Source organism: Salarias fasciatus, chromosome 3 (assembly GCF_902148845.1).
Source record: "Salarias fasciatus chromosome 3, fSalaFa1.1, whole genome shotgun sequence".
NCBI lineage: Eukaryota > Metazoa > Chordata > Actinopteri > Blenniiformes > Blenniidae > Salarias > Salarias fasciatus.
Genome location: NC_043747.1, coordinates 8,491,666 through 8,501,539, shown reverse-complemented (window position 1 = coordinate 8,501,539; position 9,874 = coordinate 8,491,666). Strand labels below are relative to the sequence as shown.

General features: G+C 47.8%; 2 protein-coding genes across 3 annotated transcripts in view; one reads left to right on the top strand and one right to left on the bottom strand.

The window, feature by feature from the left end:
• LOC115408738 (arf-GAP with coiled-coil, ANK repeat and PH domain-containing protein 1-like) overlaps positions 1–2,898 on the top strand; it is a 15,699-nt gene extending 12,801 nt beyond the window's left edge. Inside the window, exons 20-23 of the mRNA XM_030119647.1 lie at positions 1–46; positions 125–235; positions 323–384; positions 2,335–2,898. The exon at positions 1–46 is cut by the window's left edge and continues 64 nt beyond it. Of these exons, the coding sequence (XP_029975507.1) occupies positions 1–46; positions 125–235; positions 323–384; positions 2,335–2,432 (317 nt within the window). The 3' untranslated portion in view covers positions 2,433–2,898. The remainder of the gene's footprint in view (positions 47–124; positions 236–322; positions 385–2,334) is intronic.
• slc16a13 (solute carrier family 16 member 13) lies at positions 2,734–8,684 on the bottom strand. Of its 2 annotated transcripts, XM_030119737.1 has the most exons (6): positions 8,508–8,684; positions 8,150–8,284; positions 6,859–7,095; positions 6,084–6,227; positions 5,210–6,004; positions 2,734–4,533 (listed from the first exon to the last, which is right to left on the bottom strand). In XM_030119737.1, exons 3-6 carry the CDS (start codon positions 7,091–7,093, stop codon positions 4,295–4,297), a joined length of 1,413 nt encoding a protein of 470 aa, XP_029975597.1. In that variant the 5' UTR covers positions 7,094–7,095; positions 8,150–8,284; positions 8,508–8,684; the 3' UTR covers positions 2,734–4,294. The 2 variants fall into 2 exon arrangements, with proteins under 2 accessions (XP_029975597.1, XP_029975605.1); XM_030119745.1 differs by lacking the exon at positions 8,150–8,284.
• Positions 8,685–9,874: the final 1,190 nt, after the last annotated feature.

Genomic DNA, 9,874 nt, shown 5'->3' with positions numbered 1-9,874 from the left:
ACGGGCGGGGCCCGCTGCACCACGCCACCATCCTGGGCCACACGGGGTGCGCGTTGACAAAAAACACACACACTTAAATACAGCTGCAGCAGGTATTTATAGCCTGGTCTCCGCTCGTCCTCAGGCTGGTGTGTCTCTTCCTGAAGCGAGGAGCCGACTACAACGCCAGGGACAAGAACAAGAAGGACCCCATCACCATCGCCGTGGAGAGCGCCAACGCCGACATCGTGACTCTGTGAGCGTTTTCAGCAAAAATGTGAAGAGTTTGTTCAGCAGAATGTGGGGGGGGAAAAAAAGCATCAATTCTCGTCGTGTCTTCCAGGCTGCGGATCGCCAAGATGAACAAGGAGATGCGGGAGATGGACGGAGCGTTCGGCCAATCAGGTCACTCAGGGGAGAAGGGATCTGGGGGGATCCTGGGCGGGGGCGGGGGCGGGGGCGGGGGCGGGGGCGGGGGCGGGCTGGCCCACACCCGGAAGAGCCTGCAGGCCTTAAAGAACCACATCAGCGGGCTGGCGCTGCGCGGGCAGAACGACTAGACCCTGGCACGCCGCATTTATTAGGATAAACAAATAAAAAAGGAAGAAGTGAGGAGGGACGGGGCGAATGCGATAGTTGTGCAACAGGAAGGAGCCGGAGCGACAGGGTACGACGAGCGCGAACGCAGAGGAATAAATGAAAACAGGCGGCGCTCACTTTGAATCTCGGATGGTCATCCTGCACTTTAAAACCCACCGGCTGTGCTGTCGGCTCCCTCCACGAGTGTGTTTCCAGTAATTCACTGCTCGTGTACAATAGGCTCTTTTCAGGCCTGTTCTCAATATATTTTTGGATATTTTATATCCCGTATGTACAGACTGCTGACTTTATCGGACAGCTTTTAACCCGTTTTGTACTTTTTTTTATTATTGTTGTTAGTTTTATTATTCCAGGCACGTAAGCTAAATTCACTATTGAGTTTTCGGTGATCGAGGAATATTTCGGAGCACTCTTCTGTGAATAGTGACTCGCTGTTACGGTGTATTTGGCTGTGTGTAAAGCGAGCGATGTGCGCCGTCGCCCTCCAGCTTCCAGCCCGGTCGTGACGTTCATGTTTGCATTTTGTCATTTCAAGCTGCAAAGTCCATTCTTTCATGATTGAAATCAAGGGTTTTATTATTATTATTATTATTATTGCTATACAAATAGCATAAAAAAAGTGCATGTGTATGTAAACCATGTGAGGCTGGTGTCAAATTACAGGACAGCATGTATGTTTTGCTAGTAACATGGCGGCTATCTTTCTCTGCTGCGCTACTCATCTCGTCTGTCGCATTATATGTCCTCCGTCGCTCCCAAGCGGGCCGGTTTTGGCCCGCGGGCCCCATGTTTCACCCCCCCCCTGTCTCTGCCCTGTCAGTCATGAAAGAATGGAAGCGTGATGTTTTCTCTGTCTGCTCTGAACCAAACTGCCGGTCAGTATTTGACGTGCTGTGCTTTGTCGCCGTCCGCCTCACGTGCGCTGCCTCTTGCCCCGCGGCCCCCTGGGAGGCCTGGCGCCGCTTTGCTGCAGGGCGCCACCTGCTGCAGGCTCAGAGGTAAAGTGCATGTGTGCGCGCGCCATCGTGTGTTTTGTTCAGTCGCATGTGTGCGTTCTTGCTTTGAGCTCCCAACGTGTCCAGGAAGCAGAGATTAGCAGTCAGAGCTGAAATGAAATGTGCAGCTTCAAATCGGGGGGTGTCAAACATATGGCCCGCGGGCCAAAACCGGCTCGCATGAGGCTCCAATCTGGGCCGCCAAAACAACTTCCTTTTTTTTTATTATTTTTTTTAAATTTCAAACAAATTATTGATTTTTTTTCAAACAACTTTCTCCAGAGGAGCAGACAAAGCAACACAGAGACCTGAGCTGATGCTACAGTGAAGGCTAGCTAACTAGCATTAGCGACAAAGCCATGCTGTCAGGGTGAGGCTTTAAAATCATGCATAATGCCACATCTGTAGTTTTTTTTTTTTTTTTGACATTTCCTTGAATTTTGCACTAAATTGCCTCATTAAAATAGACATGTTGGCATTGTTTTTGTGAAATATGTATATTTTAATTATTTATTTAATTACATTGCGCCAGAACAAAAAGAAATTTACAATTAAAAGACTATAATAGAACTATTTCACCAGTCCGGCCCACTCAAAATGAAGTTGACACCCCTGATTTACATAAATGTTACAGTTCAGAAGCATCTTTGTGTGATTTAAACAGAGAATTTGATTAGAAACAAAATTTCAATGCTTTAGTGAAAGTTACTCTACATGTTTAATTTCCTTTTTTTATTTATTTTTTTTTTTAATTCCACAGGTGACGAAACCTACCAGGACATTTTCAGAGACTTTTCACACATGGCCTCGAACAACCCCGAGAAGCTGAAGCGCCGCAGCGCAGACCCCAAATCTTAACCCCTTCATCACACACACACACACACACACACGCACACCCACGCTGGCTACCCGCCACATGTTCAGTCACAGCTCAGCTGGTGTTGACTTCAGAGGGGAGAAACGAGCCAAACAGTGAATTCTTTGTGCGAACACGTCACGGCAGAACAATGGCGTCCGGGTGGAAACGCCGGGGCGGCTTTCTGAGAGCAGCGTGAGGCGACTTTCTGCCCAGCAGAGGGGAACGCCGTCGCTCTGCCAACATCTCCTAATTAAACCCATTAAATCTGCTCCTCGTTTAATGAAAACGGTTCTTTTTTTTCTCTCTCCTTTCTGCTTCTTCTGTCCACTTCACAAAATGTGTTTTAATTGAATGCCATCAAACTGTTTTTTTTTTAAGACATCAGACAATGTTCATGTTCATTTTCTTTAAGTTATCTGATTGTTTTTTTGTATTCAGGTCAAATAAATGAGACTGTCATGCTTACGTGTGTGTGAATGTTTTCAGCAGAGGACGCCGTCATTATTCAAACAGAGACGCTGCAACAGAAAAAAGGTTTTTTTTTAATCAAGGTAAAGTGCAACATGTGGAATTCAAACATGTCAGGTTGATTTAAGACGGCAGGGTGGTTCACGAGGTAAAGCATCCATTCCTACCAAATATCCCGGCATCCCCCGCTTCACAGAGCCGCCCCCGGCTCGCCCTTCACAAAAATACAGAAGTCCTCATGTTTCTGCAGAGGAATATAAAATATAAAGCACTGGCGGTGAGAAGAGTTCCTGAGACCGAGAGTCTCCGGGGGAATTTATTCTGCCCTTCATGAAGCAGCGTGAAGCTCGGGCTGCTTTTAAAGCACTTACTGGTCTATAAAACACCAAGATGTTTAAAAGCTTCATGCTGATATGTGGTGGACAGTTTCCAGTGTCTAAAGCAAGAACGGAGCAGGAACTAAATATTAGAAAATAATCCATAGCTGATTTCCACCTGGAAAAGTATTTTACAAGTATAGGGAATCATTTACGACATTACAAATACAGTTTTCAAACTGTAAAAAGAATTAATCTTTCGTTGACCCTACATTAATGTGATTAACTCTTGACAGCCCGGGTTCAAACATCTTCAGCTGGCCTCAACTATTTCATTAAAATTTCAGAAAATCAGAAGCTTCACTCCATGTCAGGAGAAAAGCTGAAAATCTCACTAAAATCCTGATTTATTATCGGAGACTAAATCAGATTTATATCTTTTTTTTTCTCTGTCCTCACCGCCCCTTTGAGGGAACGCAACTCTACTTCATAAACTACATAAACTTCTGGCCTTTAGCGCTCTCCGTTTGGTTTCAACAGATTATTTTCTCTTTAAGATTAAATATCTACCCTTCCACTAATGATTTACTTATTGTGTTGCTGGCAGTTGTCCCTAATGGCTATCTGCAGATAAAAAAAAGATTACTATGACGGCCGGCAACACGTTTGTGGATTATCATACACTTTTGGAATACGCAGTGCAAGTGAGGATTGCTATAAATGAATCACATGTGTGCAAAAACTTTGAAGTGTGAAAGTCTCACAAACGTCTCAGAAAATTCTAAACTCTTGATTTTTGTGGAGTTTTCCATTCAGAGCCGTTCTCCCTCTGAGGTAAAATATGTACACCTTCATTGTTTTTCTTATTTCCAAACGAACAGAGATGATAAACAAAATGTGTGAATGTCCTTCTGAATCACAGAAGCAGCTCCTTCCTGCCGGTTTAAAGGATTCTTCACTTAAAGCCAGTTTCTGAGGTATAAATACGACTGACCGCCACACACAGTGGCGTGTGTATTGGCGGCGCTCCCGCGCCTTGAACCCATCGCTTGAAACTGAAATGTTGACCTGCCGGATCACTCCAGTCCCCTCTGATTGGGGTCGGAGGTCAGATCGTTCATCTGCTCCAGCTCCGGGTGCAGACTGGACTCCTTGTCGGCGGCGGAGCCTCTCCGATTAGGAGGAGGAGGAGGAAGAGGATTCTTGCAGGAGAAGAAGTGAGGAAGAGTGGCCATGGTCAAGGTGCCGAGGATGAGGAAGGCGCCGGCCACCAGGAAGGACGCCACGTAGCTCCCTGTGGTGTCCTTCAGCAAGCCTGCGGGAAAAACAGAGAAGAGAGAACGCATGAAACCCTGAATGTCTGCAGATTTCAGTCTTTGAGAATTTTCAAGACAGTAAAATGTAAATCAAACTAACTTCTCATCCACAGAGGATGTTTGTATTCCCTGACAGTCCTGCTAATGTTCTGTTTATTTGAATTTCAAATTGCCGGTACGCCAGCTCCCTCTAGTGGTAGATGAAGGTAAATCATTGTGGGAAAATCAAACTATCAAATAAATACAGGATTTAATATCATCAGAATAGTTGAAAACTGACAAAAACTTAAAAAAATGAAGTATAGATCTGATGTAAGTATTATCTTTTGACTTTTAGTGATGTAAATCTCTGACTTTGCACAGTGTGGTCGCAAAAATAATCAACGAACATCCAAGACTGTTGATCAGGTTGATCTTAGGAATCATTTTCTTCAAAGCCACAAGCTGTAAAGTCTTCTAAACAAACGAGATATTTTCATTTCTTGTTTATCTTGTAATATTAGTACATTTTCTAAACCAGCATGGAGCGAACGCTGCAGTAGAGGGACTCAGTCTGTGTAAAAACCACTGTCAAACAGTGTGTGTGGTTATAACTCATCCTTCTCCTTGACTTCACTTTGACAAGTCAAAACAAAACCCATCTCTTCCCGCCCGACGTGGCTGAAGTGCGCCCACCTGACAGCGGCGTGCCCAGCAGCCCGGAGCAGCTCTCGATGAGCTGCAGCAGGCCCAGGGCGCCCATCACGCGCTCCACGCCCACGATGGCGGGCAGCACGGCGAACACCAGGGAGGTCAGCGCCCCGGAGGTGAAGCCGTAGAAGAGGGCGACCGTCATCAGCGCGGCGTAGGAGCCGGTCAGCGAGCTGACGGGCAGCAGCATGATGAAGACCCCGGCCAGGAACGTCCACAGGCTCATCAGGTGGACCAGGCGGAAGTGGCCCAGGTCGGCGAACCAGCCGGACGCCACGCGGCCCAGGATGTCGGTGATGCCGGCGGCCGACATGACGAAGGCGGCCTGGTACTCGGAGAAGCCGGCCTGGCGGCTGTGGGCCACCAGGTGGAAGTACGGCACGAAGTAGCCCATGTTGAAGAGGCTGACGCCCAGAGCGAAGGTGAGGTAGGGCCGCTCCAGCAGCAGCGACAGCTCCAGGTAGGAGGAGACCCTCTGGGCGCACGACTGCCGGCGCTCCGAACCCGCCGGAGCCGAGCGGGCCTTCGGCGGGGCTTTGGTTTGCCGCCGGGGGCGGATGAGCGCCCCGCAGGGGATGATGTTCAGGCTGAGGCCCCCCAGGATGAGCAGGGCCCCCCTCCAGGCGTAGCGCTCCACCAGCAGCAGGAAGAGCGGGTTGAAGGCGAAGGACGACAGTCCGATGCTGGAGAAGGCCAGGCCCAGCGCCAGGGCGCGGCGGCGGGTGAAGGCGGCCATGACGGTCGCCACCATGGGGCTGAAGATCAAGCCCCATCCGAAACCTGACGGACACAGAAGAGGAGCTGTAACAAAACCGACTCTAACAGCAACGATTTGTTGTTTTTCCTGGACTCGGCTCACCTGAGACGACGCCCATGGTGAGGTAGAGGTGAAACACGCTGGTGGCCTGAGACGCCAGGATGAAGCCCAGTCCGGCCAGGAGGCCGCCCGCCATCACCACCAGCCTGGTGTTATAGGCGTTACACAGCGCCGCTCCCAGGGGGCCTGCACACACACACACACACACACACACACAACTTCATAATGCAGTCCCTGTCTCACTGTAAACACAAGTTAAAAAGTAGAAGCTCAAATTACCTGAACGTTTTTGCACTGATGTGTATTTTTCTGCATGAGTCACTGGTGATCACGTTCACGCCGCGGTTTGTGCGCGGCTAGCAACACACTTCAGAGCCTTTGCGAGCATCAGCTGTTTACTAGATCACCAGATTAATTAGCCTGCGGCCGCTGACCTTTGCTAACACTTTCACTTAATGTTTGAGGATCGGTACAGTAAACACAGCCGCCATCGCGGCTTCAAGAGGAAAGATAATCTTAATGAATAAAAGAAGCATAATTATCCTGCTTTTTTGCTCATGCTTGGTTCAAGAAGGTTTCCATGTTTCCTCCAACAAATAATGAGATTATACGTATCCAGCAATCCTCTGCTTTCCTGTTTTTAGACCTTTTCACTTCCTGTGAATGTTCATCATGTCGCTGGAGAATCCCAAAGCTCCTTCTGATTTATCTGAGATGCGCTGGCATGCAGAGCGTGAATGCACACTGCATGGAAACATGTCAAACTGTCACGCAAAACACAAACGAAGCGGCAGATCAGCCTGCACGGCCGACTCACTGAAGAACTGCTGCGATGCCAGTCCTATGGAGGATATCCAGGAGATGGCGTGAGCGCTTTCCTCAAAGTACTGGACGAACTCCACGAAGAAGATCCCCAGACTCCGCATCAGGCCGAACACCAGGCTGGTGCTGATGAAGAGCGCGGCCACCAGCACCCAGCCCCAGCCGCCGTCCGGGCCCTCCTCCCGGTCCTCCTCGCGCCGGCCCTCCGACTTGGACTTCAGGTCGGTCATGGCTGAGAGAGGTTCGGAGTGAAACGGCAGGTCGGCGTGAGAGCAGAGAACGCGAAGTGTTATGAAACAACGGCGGTTCAGAGCAAAGACTCGGGTCCTCTCCGCAGCTGTCAACAAATGTAATGATTAACTTGACACCAGCCAATAAATGCTTCAGTTTTGCCGTGCATGGGTGACTCGGCTGCTTGGCTCATCAGCCGAGGTGAAGAAGATGTGGGGCAGAGGTAACGGCGGCCGCCGAATCAGCTGCGATGGAAAGGCCTCAGGCCTGCAAGACGGGGCAATATCAGGTAGTCAACCAACTTGCGGCATTAACGTGGATTAATGCTGACAAAGACAGATTCTTGTGTACTGAAGCAGCCGGTACGAGTGGACACGCATTCCTCTGGACATCTGCTAACTCCATGAATGATTGACAAGGTCAAACAGACCGGCACGTTTCTTCGAAAGAGGACTTTGATTGCTGCATTGTGCTTCATTTGCATGTGGGACACTTTCTTCCAGGAAAGCCATCTTGAAAATAAACCACAGCGGCTTAACTTGTGTGTAAAATCATCCTGCTGCTCTTTAGTAGCTGCTGTTTCTGTTCCCTTCCTGACACAAGGACAGCATTAACAGATTTCTACTTTCACTTGTTACATTTTACTGAGAAACGCTCATTTATCAGTCACATGCTGCGCTGCTGCAGGCAGGAAGAAGCTGGTCACGCGATGCATTCTTTGTGATACAGAAAACACCTCACACTCAGAGAACTGACCTACTGAAGACCTCAGCGGATTAAAAATGCTTTAATTCCATAAAAAAAACATAGTGTCATGTTAGCAAAGCAGTTAACTGAGACTCTGATTGACCACTCCACCAGACAGGTCAAATAAGTTGGAAACTATAGACAAATAGATGGGACTTGTCCCTGAGTGCAACAGTCTAAAAGGCCTTGCTCTGATTCAGTGTGTGTGTGTGTGTGTGTGTGTGTGTGTGTTGAGTCATTAGGTTTCCTCCATACGCCTGCAGAAATTTGAAGCTTCTGTGTCAAACATTAATAAGATCCTTTATTACCTGATCATCCACAGGTAAATCACCTCAAAACTGTGCACGTGCCCTATCAGGAAACCATCATCAAGCGCACATGACCGAGCCCGGCATGACGCATGCGCAGTGGCTGGCTGGCTGGCTGGCTGCTGCTGCTCGCGGCTGGAAGGCACACAAAGAGAAAGTAAACGTTCTAAACCGCAACCAATGTATTATTATCAAACTTCAATCTTTTAGATGTTAAATTGCTAATTTTTTTTTCCACCTGTTAGACGTTAGCGGGGTTATTAGACCGTCACGTGCGCTCCACGACCCTGGATTTAAACCGTCCAATGAACATTCGTTTGCGCTTTATTTTTACTCTGCGCCGCGCGACGGGACTCACCTCTGTGTCAGCTGTCCCCGGAGCCCCGCATGGTCCGCAGCCTCCAGGCTCACTGTGGCGACTCGAAAACACACAAGGTAACCACCGGCGGCCTGATGGTGTGTGTGTGTGTGTGTATGTGTGTGTGTGAGAGAGAGAGAGAGAGGGAGAGAGCAGGCAGGGAAACTTGACCAGCCACTAACAGCTGAGTGACCTCTGCGCATGCGCACTGTCGACCTCAGCCTAGTAAACATGTCACAAATGTCATGTTTTACAACTCCAACTCCGGAGGCAGAGCGCTGCTCATTTAACCCAATAAACCAGTTTTAAAGTCTCCCAGACTGTTACAGATTTACCTGACGGCTTGTTAACAGTCAAACGACTGTTTAGTACTTTAACTGCTCTTTATTTTAACTAGAAATATGAAAGAAAATATATGTGAACATATATATTTAGAGCAGAAAAGTAAAGCATGTGGACGTATGAATTTATTTGCATATTATGTGAGATTTTTAGTGAATTCAGCTTGGAAACAGCAGGACAATGAGCCTCAGAAGCATGTTTTTGGACACTGGTGGAGAACACTCACACATGCACAGAGTAGTAAGGGTGGAAAAACCTCAGTTAAACAGCTTGCCATCTTCTCCTGGTTATTTTGTGATTGTTCTTGAGGTGTAGCCGTCATCAGGGATCATGTGTCTCTACTCCCTGACCTTAATCCACATTGTGACAAAGTAACAGACAGCCTGCTGAATCTAAGTTCATTCTCCATCCCGTTTGTTGTAGTCCAGGACCAACGATTATTGTTATGAATTTATTTCTTAACCTGTCTCATGACTACAGTTCGGGGAAGCTTGAGCCAAGGCCGAGAAGCGATCTGCTGCAACAAGTTTGACGGGTAACACCGTGCAACACAAGCATGTGAGAGAAAACAGTTGAGTTCAGCATGTCAGGGAGACCGACACTAGAGGGAGGCAACTGCAGCGTTTACTGACGGGCTGGAAACTGTGGCTCATCTCCCTCCAGAATCAGATTATTAGGAATGAGATCAATCTATGAGACTGTAAATTATTGAAGGATCATAAGATGAACATGACTACAAGGATTCAATTCATGACCTGAGATTATATTTGCTATATTTAATGATATAATTTGGAAACAGTTTGTCCCACAAAGCAGAAAGCATTTCTCCATATCGGCGATATTTGCTTCATGAATGTGAGTCAGACTTCCAGAGAACTGTCAGCAATTGAAATGAGCTTTTCAACAATCGCCATCTTCTCCAGCGACCTTGTTCAGATTTGTAAACCGGTTTCCACAAACGGGGACTGGGATAGCAATAAAATGAAGAACTGGGGGGGAAAACCTGACATCGTGACACAGTTTTG

What these genes read in the sequence shown, in the direction of transcription:
- slc16a13 (XM_030119737.1), bottom strand. Translation starts at nt 7,093, where the DNA reads ATGACCGACCTGAAGTCCAAGTCGGAGGGCCGGCGCGAGGAGGACCGG. An exon ending in GGCATCGCAGCAGTTCTTCA is followed by an intron (nt 6,228 to 6,858) that starts GTGAGTCGGCCG and finishes GTGTGTGTGCAG; the next exon opens with GCCCCCTGGGAGCGGCGCTG. An exon ending in GCTGGGCACGCCGCTGTCAG is followed by an intron (nt 4,534 to 5,209) that starts GTGGGCGCACTT and finishes TTTTTCCCGCAG; the next exon opens with GCTTGCTGAAGGACACCACA.